At 33.7% G+C, this 17983-nt stretch overlaps 2 protein-coding genes across 2 annotated transcripts in view; both read left to right on the forward strand.

Moving 5' to 3' along the window:
• LOC144848547 (ras-related protein Rab-39B-like) overlaps positions 1–17983 on the forward strand; it is a 103991-nt gene that overhangs the window by 29966 nt on the left and 56042 nt on the right. The gene's annotated exons all lie outside the window — the stretch shown is intronic.
• Positions 110–17968, forward strand: LOC144848998 (uncharacterized). The gene is made up of 3 exons (XM_078705949.1): positions 110–623; positions 11133–11177; positions 11583–17968. The coding sequence occupies exons 1-3, from the start codon at positions 110–112 to the stop codon at positions 17966–17968; spliced, it is 6945 nt and encodes a 2314-aa protein (XP_078562075.1).

Here is a 17983-nt window from a genome sequence, read left to right on the forward strand (position 1 = left end):
AATCAAACAAAAATAAGAATAACAATGCATATCATGGTGACTACCTTCAGTTGTCATGTTGAACAGAAATACATTTGTAAACGTTTGTTTTTGCAGACACACGAACAAAATGTCAGACAAGTTTAGAAAGTTGAAAGCTGAACTCAGTAAGCATTATGAAGGTGAAGACTACAAGTTGCTGAAATTTTGCTTATTTGATATTTTACCACTAGAAAACCTTACAGATCAAACTTCCATTGGACATGATTTATTCAATACACTTGGTGACCGTGGTGTTATGTCACATAATGATGTCAAAATTTTGTTGGAGATCACACAACTAACAGGTCCGAAAGAAGCTGAACGTCTTGTAAATCAGTACATGAAAGATAACAATATTACAAATACCGAGGAAAATAAATTGTCGTCAGACCGAAAACGACTCTTTAATGCTGTTATACAATCTGAATCTCCTGCTGCATTAAAGAGAGTTACTGCAAATTATGAACTTAAAAGGTTTAATTATACACGTCTCTGGGATGTAATATTTCATTTGGAGAAGGAAAGCATTTTACCAGACCAGTTAAATGAGTTTGCAAGTCTTCTTGGGAAACGAGCCCAGAAAGTACTGGGCCTAAGTACCGGTAAATATTATTTTTCTTGATTCCATTGTGACGTCAGAATAGTTAATTAAATCGTATTTTTCAGAGATAGAACATACAATAAATGGTTACAAAAAAAAATTTTAATTATAAATTATTAGAAATTATAGGCCTAATATCATCACTAAGATTATGTTACTACTTGAAAGTACTATAATACAAAATGAATAAACTGAACTTAACCCGTTATTGAATTAAAGAAACCTCAAGTTGTAATGTCAATATTTGAAATGATAATGTTTAAATTTAATTCTTTTCTGATCTTTCGATATTTATTTGTTAAAGTGTTAAACTTATTGTGTATATCAAGTAATCTGTAAAAAAGTATACTGTACACGTCTTAAACTGGTTCTGCCATTATTTAGAGTAAATTGAAGCAATCTCAGTCGTACATAAAACCAGTGAAACAAATACAGTAAATACTAAAATTGGACATTTTTAAGAACTGTATCGGCTATTTTATTTGGCCATTCTGTTTTACATTTTTTAAACAAGTTCAGTATTTACCGTTTACGAATCTACTAATTGGTCGATTGGTATTTAATACATTTTAAATAAATGTTTTTTGGATTTTGTTTTTACAGATTTTTATGATAGTTCAACGTTACCTAATCAGGGTAGTTATGACGGTATGTATACTGTTTATTGTTGATAAATGGTTACTAAACGCCACAATATAATTAAAAATGTATTTTGAGATATTATAACATTATCACTTTACAAAGCGCTTATTATAAGAACCGATTATCCTGTGATTTTTGTTTTTAGTGTATTTTTAAGATTTTGTTTTAATTTGCCACTGATGGTGGTTCGTTTTGTTTTAGTGAGTTATTCCACAATTTCGAATCAAATGTTGAAAATGTATGTTCAATTGATGATTTGTGAACACGAAGAGCATTATCTTTTGTAACACCATGTTATAGAGAGTTTTCGCAATCTTACGAATGCGATAACAAAAACGGATACGTCACGCACACGTATTCGTTTTCGTAAGCCAGTAAAAAATCTGTTTCGCATGGAAACGAAATATTGAGGGCGCCGTCCAAAATATGACTGCGGTAAATTTGAGCGAAGCACAGGTACGTGTTGATTGGTGCTTGGCTGCCTAGGCCTGGCGTAACATCAAAGCGAGTGAGGACTTTAAAAACTGTTATTTATCAAAATTGACCTAGCATTTTAGTAAATTACTTTCAATAAATCTATAATTATATTATAATCAAGAATCATTCTTGATTTAAATGCAAAATGTGCAAAATAGATCAAAAACTATAATCGTTTTGAAGTTACGAATATAACTGGTGATATTCGTAAACACGAATACGCTTTACGAATATGAAATGGGGATCAGCTCAAAAGTTTCATAAATGTGTGACAAATCCGTTTTTGTTATCGTATTCGTAAGGTTGCGAAACCTCCCTATTGCTTAATAATTCACACATACAGACCGGCGCAATATAACACAATACAAAATTACTGTATAAAGACCAGAGTTGGCATTTATCGTTATTATTAATTTGCAAACCGTCTTATCATAAACATTGTCTTGCATGCTTGTATTACTTGAAAAAGAAAAAGAGCACAAAAGTCGGAAATACCATATATTAGGGAGTTTTCGCAACCTTACGAATACGATAACGAAAACGAATACGTCACACATTTGTGAAACTTTTGAGCTGATCCCCATTTCATATTCGTAAAGGGTATTCGTGTTGACGAATATCACCAGTAATAATTCGTGACTACAAAACGAGTATAGTTTTTGATCTATTTTGCATTTGAATCAGGAATGATTCATGATTATAATATAATTATACTTTTATTGAAAGTAATTTACTAAAGTAATTTACTACAATTCCAGGTCAATTTTGATAAATAGCAGTTTTTAAAGTTATTACGAAAAACGAATACGTTTTTCGTTATCGTATTTGTAAGATTGCGAAAACTCCATATTTCCTCCATGGAAATACATCCGCAAATAATTCGCTCTAAACTTAAATCAAATCAACATTTTTATCAAATACACTTTTCTAAAAGTAACTCACTGCTGGTTAGTCGAATGAGTCGTACCTATCCCGATATATTAGTTTTGCTTGCCCAATTTCTAGGCCATCTTACTGAAGATCAATATCATTATTTTAGTGTCCACGATACCGAACGTTCGATGTTCTGGCCCAGCGCGCTCGCGTTGTCAAAACAATATTTTTCTGTTGCATAGATAAGACGAAATTGTTAACTATAAAGCAAGAAATATATTTGCTAAGTATTATTGATAAATTCGACTTAAGCACAATCAAGGATTTAAGGCAAAGTTAAAACGATTTTTTTTGCTAAGCAAGTTTCATAAATCCGGCCCCTGAACTTCAAATGTTGAACTTTACTGTTTGCTAAACTGACAACTAATGCAATTCTTTCAAAACTGGACTAGTACGAGTACCCCATGTTACCAATCTTTCAGAACAATCTTGAAGCTTTTGTAATTATAACTGAAGATTTCTTTTGATACTACGCCAATGAGCGAATTATTGCAATTGTTTCATGCTCTAACATTCTGTTCCATACGTTGCAATCGGGAATACAAAGTCTTCAGCAGTTTAACCTGTGCACAAATAATTGTAAGAGAAGTACTTTCCCTTGCCATAGTGATTCTTCTTCTTTCTTGTGTGCCATTGAATTTTATATTGACACAGAGAAGTTGAATTTGTCGTTTAAGGATGGTTGAAATTGGTTATATGATTTTGTTCAGCATCGCTTTTGCTTTTGTAAGATTAAAACATAATCCAGCTGTCATAATATTTATGTTCTGATTCCCTGTGTTTAGATAAGGATGCTTTAGACTAGGTCTGCTTAATTTTATTAGCCAATCAAAATCGTATAATTTTGGAGGGAAAATGTTATCCTCCTCTGAAGCCCCTAATTTGCATGTCCAGTATAAGAGTAGAATGTAATAGATATTAGAGAAGAAGAGAGAATAAGATCAAAGTAGATAGACGTATAGATTATAGAGAAGAAAGGTCTAGACTGGTAGAAAGATGTATTAATCGAGTTACAAGAAATAAAAGTTTTAGTTGAATACAGTATACTTTTTGTATGAGAAATTATTCAGTGTCAGTGTACGTCGCGTGAATATATATACGCCTGAGAACGCTCGGAACCAACTCCATATATTCACTACATGGTGGCAGCGGTAAAAATTTTTGTTTAAGAAGAAGAAGAAGAAGAAGTGACAGTGCCTACTCTACGGGCCTGTTAAATCGGTAACCAAAAAGTTAAATGGTTACGAAGATCTGGATTCCTGACAGTTTTTATACCGTTGTTTGGATATTACAACGAAGAAGAAGTACTGTTGAGCTCAAGACTGCTGGATATTCATCGGAGATATATATTCACCGAGATCTGAAAGAAGAAGACTGAAGTAACAGAAGGAAGCCCAGTAAATTTTGAGAAGATTTGCAAAGTTGACTTTGTAAACTATTTTTATTTCGAAAGTAAATTTTTGTACGGAGCGAACTTGGAACGATTGATTTTGTGATTTGTACTTTGTTTTTGGATATTGCATGTTGGATTTTGTATTTTGAAAGGAACGTTGTTTGTGACTCTGAAGTAAATTAATTTCTTATATTGTATTGCATTTAAAATTTTTTTGTGGATTTCATATTTTTACATATCTGAATGGAATCAAGGTAATACAAATACTTTTATAACATATTTTGTATACATAAGTTTACAAATTTCATTAGTAAAATTGTTATTAGCATGATAGCATGACAACTTTAAGATCGGGTAAAAATATAGATAAGACTATGTCAGAAAAAGATACTAGGGAAGATATGGTTGACCAAGAAGAGGTTGACCAAGTCAATGAAATGTATGATAAAATGGCTAGGGATATTGATTTGCCCAAAATACCAGGCGGTATGCCTAAAGATATGATGCTCGAATATTTTCGAATGAAGTTCGAGGCCGAAAACAAAAAGTTAGAATTACAGTACCAACAAGACCAATTAAGATTAGAAGCAGATATAGAGCAAAGAAAAATTGAATCACAAGAAAGAGTGAAAATGATGGAATTAGAAAATAGGTCTAGCTACAGTAATGCTAGGAATGTAGTAGATGAAATGAAGGTAAAGGTTCCTACTTTGAAGGAATCAGATGATATTGATATATATTTTAGAACATTTGAACACTTGGCAGAAGCCACAGGTTGGGATAAGAATACGTGGGCCGCTAGGTTAGCACCTGAACTGTCTGGTAAAGCTAGGACAGCCTATGCATCCTTAACCGTACAAGAATGTGTAGATTATGATACCTTAAAGAAGGCAATCTTAGAAAAGTATGATGTGTCCGCAGAGACCTACAGACTTAAATTTAGAAATTCAAACAGAGTTAAAGATATGTCCATCAGGGAATGGCTGAATGAGCTCTCCCATTATTTAAAATGTTGGATGAAATGTGCTAATGTAAAAGAAGATGATGCTGCAGGCATTATTGAAATGATTATAATGGAACAGGCACTTGATAAAATGCCGGAAGACCTGAGGCTTTATCTTAGAGATAAACAAGTAAATAAGAGCTATGATATGGCTATGATAGCCGATGATTATATAGCTAATAGAGGTGGCCGTGGCTATTGGAATGCCGTAAATTCTGAAAATAAGCCTACGTATTATAAGGGCCAAGAAAATAGTAAACCTAAGAATAGTACGACTCAGAATAACCCTGGAGCTAGGCAGCAAGGATACAATAGGTATCGTGGAAGGGGAGGCAAATTCCATAACTATGGTAGAAATTTCCAACAGAGAGAACCTTCAAATGAATGGATTAATGGCCTATGCTTTAATTGTAAGGAGAAGGGACATAAAATAGGGGATTGTCCTAAGATGGTAGCAAAAGGAAAGACTAGTGACGCTAAGAAGGGCCCGAATGTGAAAGATGGCTTAAGATGTGAAGGAATAAAATCAGATAGACCCCAAGTAGTTATGGATAGTGTAGAAAATAAAATGGAGAAGTGTACACTACCAGGAAAATTAGAAGGACAGGATATAACTATGCTCAGAGACTCGGGATGTACCCAGTCAGCTGTTAGGGAAAGTCTAGTGCCTAACAAATGTTACTTGCCAGGAAAATGGGTTACGTTAAGAGGTATAGGAGGCGATATTACAGTCCCCTTAGCTGAGGTAGCTATAGAAAGTAAGATAGTGACAGGAAAAGTGATTGTAGCCGTAATCGAAGGATTACAGAGGGACATGTTATTGGGTCATGATTTGGACCAGAATTGTGGGGAAACAATGGCTAAAGAAATGTTCGTCCTAACTAGAGAGCAAGCCAGAATAGAAAATGATGCTAGAATACAAGACGAAATGATATTGTTAGGGAAAGATAGTAACTTTAAGCCGATAGAAGAGCCGCCTAAAGAAACTAATGTACAATTGTTGAAAACAGTAGTAAATGACAACAAAGTAAATAAAACTAAGTATTTAGATGATATGAATGGAACAGAAATGAATAATTTATTTGACGAAAATGAGGATATAAAAGCTAAAGATAAAACAGTCAAACGTAAAACTTATGAACAACAGCACAAGCTGAACCTAACTAAACAAGAACTGATCAAATTACAAACTAATGATGACTCACTCAAAGGAGTGTTTGATAGGGTAGTCCCTATAGAAGAAATAGGTCAGCATAGGGTATGTTTCTTTATGAGACAAGGTATATTGATGAGAAATTGGAGTAGTATTAAAGATAAGAATAACCAAGTGGAACAGATTGTATTACCCACTCAGTGTAGACAGGGTGTATTACACTTAGGTCATAATGTGCCATTTGCAGGTCACATGGGTGTTGAGAAAACTAAAAGTAGGGTACTGAACCAATTCTATTGGCCAGGTATATTTAAAGATGTGGTAGTCTATTGTAAAGTCTGTAAGGAATGCCAAAAGGTAGATAAGGGTAAAAGTAAAAGGAAACATACTTTGATACCATTACCGATTATAAGTACACCATTTAAACGTATAGCGATAGACATTGTTGGACCCTTATCTAGAACAAGCCGTAATAACAAATATATGCTTACTATAATTGACTATGCTACGAGATATCCGGATGCTATCCCGTTACCCAATGTTAGAGCTGAAACAGTAGCCAGGGCTCTAATAGAAGTCTTTACTAGAGTAGGATTACCCGAAGAGATTGTACATGATCAAGGAACTAATTTCATGTCTTCAATTATGCAATCTATATGTAGTATGTTGGGGATTAATCAATTAAAGACTACAGTGTACCACCCCCAAAGCAATGGGCTTGTTGAAAGATTTCACGGTACATTGAAGAATATGATAAGGACACTTACAGTTAAGCAAAGAAAAAATTGGGATGACTACATACCCCCCTTTCTGTTTGCATACAGAGAAGTTCCTAGTAAAGCGACGGGCCATTCACCTTTTAAATTGCTTTATGGTAGAGAGGTGAGGGGACCCTTGAGTTTACTCAAAAGTAATTGGGTAGAGGATGAAGAAACATCTACTGATGTTATCAAATACATGTTAGACATAAGAGAAAAAATGGAGGAATTAATGAAAGATGCTAATGTAAACAAACTTGAACAACAAGAAATTATGTCCCACAATTATAACAAGAATGCTATTGATAGAGAATTTGTAGAAGGGGACAAAGTGTTGATATTCCTTCCAGTAGGAAATAGTAAGTTAGACAGTAAATGGCAAGGCCCCTTCACTGTGACTAAAAAGGTCAATGATGTAAATTATGAAATATACATAGGAGGTAGAAGAAAAGAAAAACAAATTCTACATGTTAATATGTTAAAGAGATGGTATGATAAAGTAGAAATAAGTAAAGATGGTTATTATGTAGTGACAAATGTCCAGTCAATAGAAGAAGTAGACTTAAATGAAACAGTCCATGACAATGAGTTAGATAGTGAAATAGACATAGGATTGTCTTATCATCAATCGCAAACATGGAGAGATGTTAACGTTAGTAGTAATTTAAATGATACACAAACTAAACAATTAACAGAATTGTTAAAGTACCAACAGAATGTATTCTCGGATGTACCAGGTAGAACTCACTTAGTGACACATGAAATTAAGACTAATGGTGAAATGCCTATAAGGCATAGGGCATATAGAACGCCCCAATCATTAAAGGGTAAATTGAAAGAGGAATTAGATAGTATGTTGGCTATGGGTATAATAGAACCTACAGTTAGTGCCTATGCTGCACCTATTATTGCCCTGAAGAAAGGCCAGAATCAAATTAGAATGGTGACAGATTTTAGATCACTAAATAAGACTACACAATTTGACCCTTATGTTATGCCTCGCATAGACGAAATGTTGGATGAGGTATCATCCGCAATATACATAACTACGTTAGATCTAACTAAAGGATTTTACCAGGTGCCTCTGGATCCTAAGACCAAAGACAAATCAGCATTTATTACACAATTTGGACAGTATTGTTACAATGTACTTCCATTTGGTATGCAAAATAGCTCTAGTACTTTCCAAAGATTAATGGATAAGGTATTACAAGGTACTGAGGGATATGCTAAGGCATATATAGATGACATATGTATTTATAGTCAAACTTGGAAAGATCATATTTTTCATTTGAATGATGTATTAGAAAGATTAAGTAGTGCTGGATTGACAGCAAAGCCTTTGAAATGTAAAATTGCCTATGCACAGGTAGAATTTCTGGGGCATAAGATTGGTAATGGAGAAATTAGACCCATGGTTGATAAGGTTGAGGCTGTGGAAAAGTTCCCCAGACCTCTGTCTAAGAAACAAGTCCGATCATTTCTCGGATTAACTGGCTATTACAGAAAATTTGTACAAAACTATGCCGATATTGCTAAGCCATTGATTGATTTAACTTTAAAGAGTAAAAGTAATACCGTTAAGTGGAATGAACAATGTGAAAATGCCTTTGTAACTTTAAAGAAACGACTTACTGATGATAATGTATTAAAAGCCCCAAATTTTGATAAGATGTTTATATTGCAAACCGATGCCTCAAATTATGGCATAGGGGCAGTGCTGAGCCAAATAGATGGCGAGGGTAATGATTATCCCATTGTGTATTTAAGTAGAAAGTTATCTGTACATGAGCAGAGATATTCTGTGCCAGAAAAAGAGTGCCTCTCTATTGTTTGGGCTATCAATAAACTTAAGTATTATCTGTATGGTTGTGAATTTCAAGTTCATACTGACCACCAGGCATTGAGATGGATGGACTCAATGAAGGGTGCCAATGTTAGACTTATGAGATGGGCTCTGTTTTTACAAGGATATAAATTTAAAGTTATTTACAAGAAAGGATCATTAAATGGAAATGCAGATGGATTAAGCCGTGCATAAATAATATTATAGAGGTGTTATTAGTAGATAGTTTAAAGTAAAATGGTTTTAAATGTTAAATTTTTTGGAAAGATTGACACAATCTTTTTCCCAAGAAGGGGAATGTCATAATATTTATGTTCTGATTCCCTGTGTTTAGATAAGGATGCTTTAGACTAGGTCTGCTTAATTTTATTAGCCAATCAAAATCGTATAATTTTGGAGGGAAAATGTTATCCTCCTCTGAAGCCCCTAATTTGCATGTCCAGTATAAGAGTAGAATGTAATAGATATTAGAGAAGAAGAGAGAATAAGATCAAAGTAGATAGACGTATAGATTATAGAGAAGAAAGGTCTAGACTGGTAGAAAGATGTATTAATCGAGTTACAAGAAATAAAAGTTTTAGTTGAATACAGTATACTTTTTGTATGAGAAATTATTCAGTGTCAGTGTACGTCGCGTGAATATATATACGCCTGAGAACGCTCGGAACCAACTCCATATATTCACTACACCAGCCTTCTCACTTTCAATGCTGACTCTTTCCACAAGATTTTCTAGTTCATCTTGTGTTTCTGCTAATATGACGTCATCTACAAAGTGGAAGTTCTTAATGACCCGGCCTAAAAGTTTGACACTAACGTTTATCTCATTACTATTTCTGCATACCGATTTATACGATGGAATAATACACCCTGCAGCCTTACTCCTTGTCTAATCTTGAACCATTTTGTCAAATCATCGCTTACCTCTGCCATCTTTGCAGAGTACAAAGACTGGAAAACCCATACATGGAAATGAGTTTTATAAAACACTGTGAATAACTGTGTTAAATGCCTTCTTGTAGTCTATGAAACAGAGAGCTCCATCTCGATTTTGTTCTCTTCGTTTCTTGAATATTACATTTATAATTATTTGATCTCGTGTACCTCTAAATATGTCATGAGTTTACTGAGTATTGTTCTAATGTTATTGATTCACCCATTCAAGTTTTAGTAAATGACCTTATTTTCTACAGACGGAGCATTCAATCAAGGGCAACATTAAAAATCAAACTTATTTCAAGCCATAAGTTCCTTACTTTTTCTATTTCTTTTTAAATTAAAAAAAAAAAAATTTGTCTGGTTTGTATCCTGCTAGACAGTTACTGGCCACCATGTAATATGTTACTTGAATGTGTCAAGCGGATTTTGTGTTTAAAAAAATGGCTTAAGTGCAATACTGAAGTAAGATAAGAGTAAGATAATCCTGTTGGTGCAGTACACGCTGCTTACTTGGGCTCGAATCTAACCACTAGCCATCAGCGCAAGCTCGGTGGTCTAGAGGTATGAACGCCAGGCTAGTGTAGTCCCACCTGAGAACTACTTGCGATTTTTTTCGCAAGTATTCTCAAATGTACTTAGTATAAAGTACAAATTACGTCAGAGTAGGGCAAAACATATAATTATTCAACTCCCTGACGCAAAACTACAATTACAATCCTGTTGGTGCAGTACCCGCTGCTTACTTGGGCTCGAATCTAACCACTAGCCATCAGCGCAAGCTCGGTGGTCTAGAGGTATGAACGCCAGGCTAGTGATCTGGAGGTCGTTGGTTCGAGTCCCACCCGAGAACTACTTGCGATTTTTTTCGCAAGTATTCTCAAATGTACTTAGTATAAAGTACAAATTACGTCAGAGTAGGGCAAAACATCTAATTATTCAACTCCCTGACGCAAAACTACAATTACAATCCTGTTTTTGATTGACATGAAAAGAAGTTAGGCCTGGAAATGAAAAGGAAACAAGACGTTCGTTTAATTTCCCGCCAATTACAAACAAGGGTTGCTGAACATCTGAGTAGAGATACAAAATCCAAGGTATTTCAACATGTATAAAATGCAGTTCCGGATGCGCGAGATTGTGCAATTTAAAGTATTTCCAAATTATTGATTAGGCATGACAATAAACGACCAACGTGAGTAAAGCGGGAATCATAAGAGAGCCTATCCATACTTGAAGATGTTGGTGGTAGAAATGTAAGGAATAGAAGAAAAAAAATAATCTTAAACAGAATGTAATACCAGGATTGATACATAAAGACACAAACATGACATGAAAGTGTTAATATCAGTACTTATTTTCTTTAAAGATGTTCCAGCTAATCGAGCAACACATCCACGGGATTCTAATGACGGTATGTATACCAGTTGTTGATGATGGGATTGATGGTTACTGGCATTGTATTTTGAGTCATTTAAGGGATTTAACATTGTGTTTAGTGATTGCTTCATTTTTGCTAATCAAGTAAAATTTACTACTACTACTTACATTAATAATTATAATATTTATAATTTTAAATTATAAATATTATAATTATAATAATTAATATTATACGTGGAATTCTAATATCCTATATAAACTATTTTATTTTATTAAATGTTACCATCAACTGGAATACAAGATACGTTTCCACAGACATGACATTTCCAAACATGATATTGGATCATGGTGATTGGATGATTATAACGCCAATATCTATGAAAGCATAATCTGATCAAAATATAACTAGCTACTCCTAACCATAACGCTTTATTTATAGAAAAAATAGAAAAGTACCTGCGTGCAAGACAAAATATACTGTGTCGGAAGGAGAATGAAAAATTCACACCATCAATAATGAATAGCAGAGACACTCTCGACATTAACGTCTTCACCGAGTTGGACCTTCTCAAAGAAAATAATAACACAAGAGACAACATGCTAACAACGTTACCAGAATTATTAACTGCTATAGAAAACACACCTGGGTGTAGGGTTCTTATAGAAGGCAAGGCTGGCATTGGAAAAACAACTCTACTAAGGTATTTGGCATACAAAACAACTGACGAGAAACAAATTGCTTTTAAAGGTAAACTTGTTTTTGTACTTTACGTGAGAGATTTGAAAAAAGGTAACAGCATCTTTGATCTTATTGAGAAACAATTTGACATGGAAGATTTCAATTTAGGTACAGGTCTAAAAAACAATCCAAAACTGATTAAACAATTTATAAAGAAATATGACGAAACAATTGTGCTGTTATTAGATGGGTTAGATGAACTACGTTTTAAGAATGATTGCTTGATAAATATGTTTAAAGGGACAACATTAGGTAGGAGTGTTGTGTTACTTACTTCACGATCAGAAAATATAGATGAATTCGTAAAAGACTGTAATATACATGTAAGAGTAAAAGGATTTAACAGAGATAGCATTGGGACGTATATTGAGAACCATTTTCAGCATTTTAGAAAACATGAATTGGGAATTAAACTTAAACAGGAATTACAAGTTGACACGGATGTATCTATGATACAACGTAAATATCCATATGCATATGATTTGTGCAAAAATCCTATGTTTCTACTCTCAATTTGTATTATTTGGGAAGATAAACAAAGCCTTCCTTCTAATAACGTTGACCTTTTTAAAGAAATATTTCGCTGCAATTTGAATCATTACAACCGAAAGCATGGAAACCAGAAAAAGATTTTAAAATTTGAAAATATTCCAGAAAACTATGTACATGCTATGGTTTTATTAGGAAAATGTATGTTTAGAAATCTAAAAACAAATCAACTTACAATCGAAAAGAATGATTTAAAAGCCGAAGATAGTAATTTGGTTGAATTGGCTTTTAAACTAGGATTTGTTTACAAAATATCCTCAAATTTAAGATCTGACTCAGAGCCTGAGATTAACATGCCTACACACAAATCAATACTGGAATCACTAGTAGGTTTTTATGTTTACAAACGTTGTGAACAAGGAGATATGACAACTGATTTTATAAAAGATTTAAGAGACTCCACATATCTAATTAGGGCAAATATGTTTGCAGTAGAATTTCTTGGTGCTGATGCAAATAAACTACTACAGTATTGGGTTACATGTAGCTTACCAACATATCGTCCTTTGATACACAAGTACTTGGCATGTGTTAAAGATCAACATAAGGGTAGTGTGAATAAAGCCTTAAGACATCACATGGTTAGTGGAAAATTAAATCAACACACCGATATTATATCAAACTCATTTAATGATTGTATTGCCTACATAAAACCAAATTTAGATGTGGGTGAGCATTTTATAGATCGCATATGTCAACTCAGTAACATGCATATTAATGAGCTTGATTTGCGAAAATGGTCTAATACATTATCAATTGAAAAAAGAGGCAAATTATTTGCGCACATTGCATATTTTGTTACACCCACACTTGACGTACATAATTACAATCTATCAGGTGATGTAATGAATGATATGGTTAGAGAGTGGTCTAACATGGGTGGTGGGTTGATAATAAACAGTCTCATTATCAGCAAAAATAATCTGAGCAGCATTAATCCTGAATTACTGCTTACTTTATTGAAGTTGTCTCCCTTTCCTCTTTCATTTGAAATGATTGATTGTAATATATCAGGTAAAATAATAAATGAAGTCAGTAAGTGTAATGATGGAGATATTCTAACAATAAGTATGCTCAATATCGCTAAAAATAATCTCAGCGACATTGATGGTACTTTACTGGGTACTTTCTTAAGTAAGATTCCCCAGCTGTTGAAACTTGACGTGCGTGATTGTAAACTATCAGGACGCATATTGAATGAAATGATCAGAGTATATAAGAGTGATGAATTACAAGTGATTGATATTGGAAACAATGATATCAGTGACATTGATGGTACCTCAATGGGTAATTTCTTTAGTAAGTCTCCTAAGCTGCTTGAAATTTGTATGCGTGATTGCAAATTATCAGGGGACACGATGAACAAAATAATGAGTGTGTATGCAGGAGATGAGTTACAAACCATTGATATTGGGAATAATAACATCAGTGACATCGACGGTACTATACTGTGTGCGTTCTTGAGTAAATCACATAAGTTACATAGCATTAGCATGCATAATTGTAAACTATCAGGTGAGACGATGACCAAAATGATGACAGGGTACGTAGGGGATGGGCATTTACAAGCGATTGATATTGGGAATAATGATATCAGTGACATCGATGGTACTTTGCTAGGTACTTTCTTGAGTAAATGCCCTCAGCTGCTTAAACTGTACATGTACAATTGCAAACTATCAGGTAAAGTTATGACTGAAATGATGAAAGTGTATGGAGAAAATGAGTTACAGGAGCTTGGAATTGGGAAGAATACTATAAGTGACACTGATGGTTCTCAGTTTGGTTCTTTTTTGAATAAATCTCCTAGATTGTGTAAGCTCTTTATGCATAATTGCAGATTGACCGGTGAGTTAATTAATGAAATAATTAGATCGTATACAAAAAATATATCAGAATTGCAAGAGCTTGATATTGGAAATGATTATAGCAGTGACAATGAAAGGCATTTATTGAGTGTTTTATCAATTAACTCTTTAAAGCTTCGTATACATGACATACATGAATACAAATTATCGTGTGACATAATGAAGGCGGAAAACAGCGTGTATGCTGGAGAAGAGTTGGAATTGCAGGGGCTTTATTTTAGAAATGATGTTAACAGTGACATTAAATCTCAAAAGCTGATTAAACTTAAAAGTAATCGTAAAATACCAGATGATGTGTTAAATAAAAAGATACTGGACACATTTAGTGAGTTAGAACTAAAAAAGATCGAGAACAATGATATCAGTGATATTGATGGATCTTTACTAGGTGCTTTCTTGAGTAAGTGTCCTAAGCTTAGTAAACTCTCGTTGCATGGTTGCAAACTATCCAGTGACGTAATGAATAGCATGATGGTGGTATATGAAGGAGATCAATTAGAAATGCTTGATATTGGGAATAATGATATCAGTGACATTGATGGAAATTTACTGTGTGAATTTTTGGGTAAGTCTCCCAAGGTCAAACTTTTCATGCAGAATTGTAAAATACCATGGGGCATAATGAACAAGATGATGAGAGTGCTTGTAGGTGATGAGTTACAAGTGATTGATATTAGGAATAACAATATTGATGGTGCATTATTGGGTACTTTTCTGAATACGTCTACTAAGCTGAAAGAACTTGTCGTAAGAAATTGTAAACTATCAGGAAAGGAATTGAATGAAATGATGAGCGTGTATGCAAACGGTGAGTTACAATTGGAGGTTTTTTCGATTGGTTATAATGAAATCAAAAACATTGATGGTACTTTACTGGGTACTTTTTTGAGTAAGTCTCCTAAGCTACATACTCTTGACTTACACAATTGTAGACTATCAGGTGATGTGATGAATGGATTTATGAGGGCGTATACAGGAGATGTGTTAGAATTTAAAGTGCTTGTTATTTCTAATAATGATATCAGAAGCATTGATGGCAATTTCCTGAGTAATTTCTTGAGTAAATCCCCTAAGCTGCTTGAACTTTATATGTATAATTGTAATCTATCGGGTGACGTAATGAATGAAATGATGAGAGTATATGCAGTTGATGTGTCACAGTTACAATTACTTAATATTGCGAATAATGATATCAGAAGCATTGATGGCAATTTGTTGGGTAATTTCTTGAATAAATCTCCTAAGCTGCTTGAACTTTATATGCATCATTGTAAACTATCGGGTGACGTAATAAATACAATGATGAGGTTGTATGTAAGAGATCAGTTGGAATTACAAGAGCTACATATTAATGAGAATAATTTCTGTGACATTGATGGTGCTTTACTGGGTAATTTCTTGAGTAAGTCGCGTAATCTACATACTCTTCGATTAGACGATTGTAAACTATCGGGTGACGTAATGAATGAAATGATGATAGTATATGTAGGAGATCAATTAGAATTACAATCACTTGCTATTGCGAATAATGATATCGGAAACATTGATGGAAATTTGTTGGGTAATTTCTTGAGTAAATCTCCTAAGCTGCTTAACCTTTGCATGCAAAATTGTAAACTATCGGGTGACGTAATGAATAAAATGATGAGGTTGTATGTAGGAGATCAGTTGGAATTACAAGAGCTACATATTAATAACAATAATTTCGGTGACATTGATGGTGCTTTACTGGGTAATTTCTTTAGTAAGTCGCGTAATCTACATACTCTTCGCTTGGATGATTGTAAACTATCAAGTGACGTAATGAATGAAATGATGAGAGTATATGTAGTTGATGTGTCAGAGTTACAATTAATTAATATTGCGAATAATGATATCGGAAACATTGATGGTAATTTATTGGGTAATTTCTTAAGTAAATCTCCTAAGCTGCTTGAACTTTATATGCATAATTGTAAACTATCGGGTGACGTAATAAATAAAATGATGAGGTTGTATGTAGGAGATCAGTTAGAATTACAATCACTTGCTATTGCGAATAATGATATCAGAAACATTGATGGCAATTTGTTGGGTAATTTCTTGAGTAAATCCCCTAAGCTGCTAAAACTTTACATGCATAATTGTAAACTATCGGGTGACGTAATGAATGAAATGATGAGAGTATATGTAGTTGATGTGTCACAGTTACAATTACTTAATATTGCGAATAATGCTATCGGAAACATTGATGGTAATTTGTTGGGTAATTTCTTGAGTAAATCTCCTAAGCTGCTTAAGCTTTATATGCAAAATTGTAAACTATCGGGTGACGTAATAAATACAATGATGAGGTTGTATGTAGGAGATCAGTTGGAATTACAAGAGCTACATATTAATGACAATAATTTTAGTGACATTGATGGTGCTTTACTGGGTAATTTCTTGAGTAAGTCGCGTAATCTACATACTCTTCGCATGGACGATTGTAAACTATCAGGTGACGTAATGAATAAAATGATGAGAGTATATGTAGTTGATATGTCACAGTTACAATTACTTGCTATTTATAATAACGATATCGGAAACATTGATGGTAATTTATTGGGTAATTTCTTAAGTAAATCCCCTAAGCTGCTTAAACTTTACATGCATAATTGTAAACTATCGGGTGACGTAATAAATAAAATGATGAGGTTGTATGTAGGAGATCAGTTAGAATTACAAGAGCTACATATTAATAACAATAATTTCAGTGACATTGATGGTGCTTTGCTGGGTAATTTCTTGAGTAAGTCGCGTAATCTACATACTCTTCGCTTGGATGATTGTAAACTATCAAGTGACGTAATGAATGAAATGATGAGAGTATATGTAGTTGATGTGTCACAGTTACAATTACTTAATATTGCGAATAATGCTATCGGAAACATTGATGGTAATTTGTTGGGTAATTTCTTGAGTAAATCTCCTAAGCTGCTTAAGCTTTATATGCAAAATTGTAAACTATCGGGTGACGTAATAAATACAATGATGAGGTTGTATGTAGGAGATCAGTTGGAATTACAAGAGCTACATATTACTGACAATAATTTTAGTGACATTGATGGTGCTTTACTGGGTAATTTCTTGAGTAAGTCGCGTAATCTACATACTCTTCGCATGGACGATTGTAAACTATCAGGTGACGTAATGAATAAAATGATGAGAGTATATGTAGTTGATATGTCACAGTTACAATTACTTGCTATTTCTAATAACGATATCGGAAACATTGATGGTAATTTATTGGGTAATTTCTTAAGTAAATCCCCTAAGCTGCTTAAACTTTACATGCATAATTGTAAAATATCGGGTGACGTAATAAATAAAATGATGAGGTTGTATGTAGGAGATCAGTTAGAATTACAAGAGCTACATATTAATAACAATAATTTCAGTGACATTGATGGTGCTTTGCTGGGTAATTTCTTGAGTAAGTCGCGTAATCTACATACTCTTCGCTTGGATGATTGTAAACTATCAAGTGACGTAATGAATGAAATGATGAGAGTATATGTAGTTGATGTGTCAGTGTCACAGTTACAATTACTTAATATTGCGAATAATGATATCGGAAACATTGATGGTAATTTGTTGGGTTATTTCTTAAGTAAATCTCCTAAGCTGCTTGAACGTTATATGCCGTAATGAATACAATGATGA

Source organism: Antedon bifida, chromosome 7, assembly GCF_963402885.1.
Source record: "Antedon bifida chromosome 7, ecAntBifi1.1, whole genome shotgun sequence".
NCBI classification, from domain to species: Eukaryota; Metazoa; Echinodermata; class Crinoidea; order Comatulida; family Antedonidae; genus Antedon; species Antedon bifida.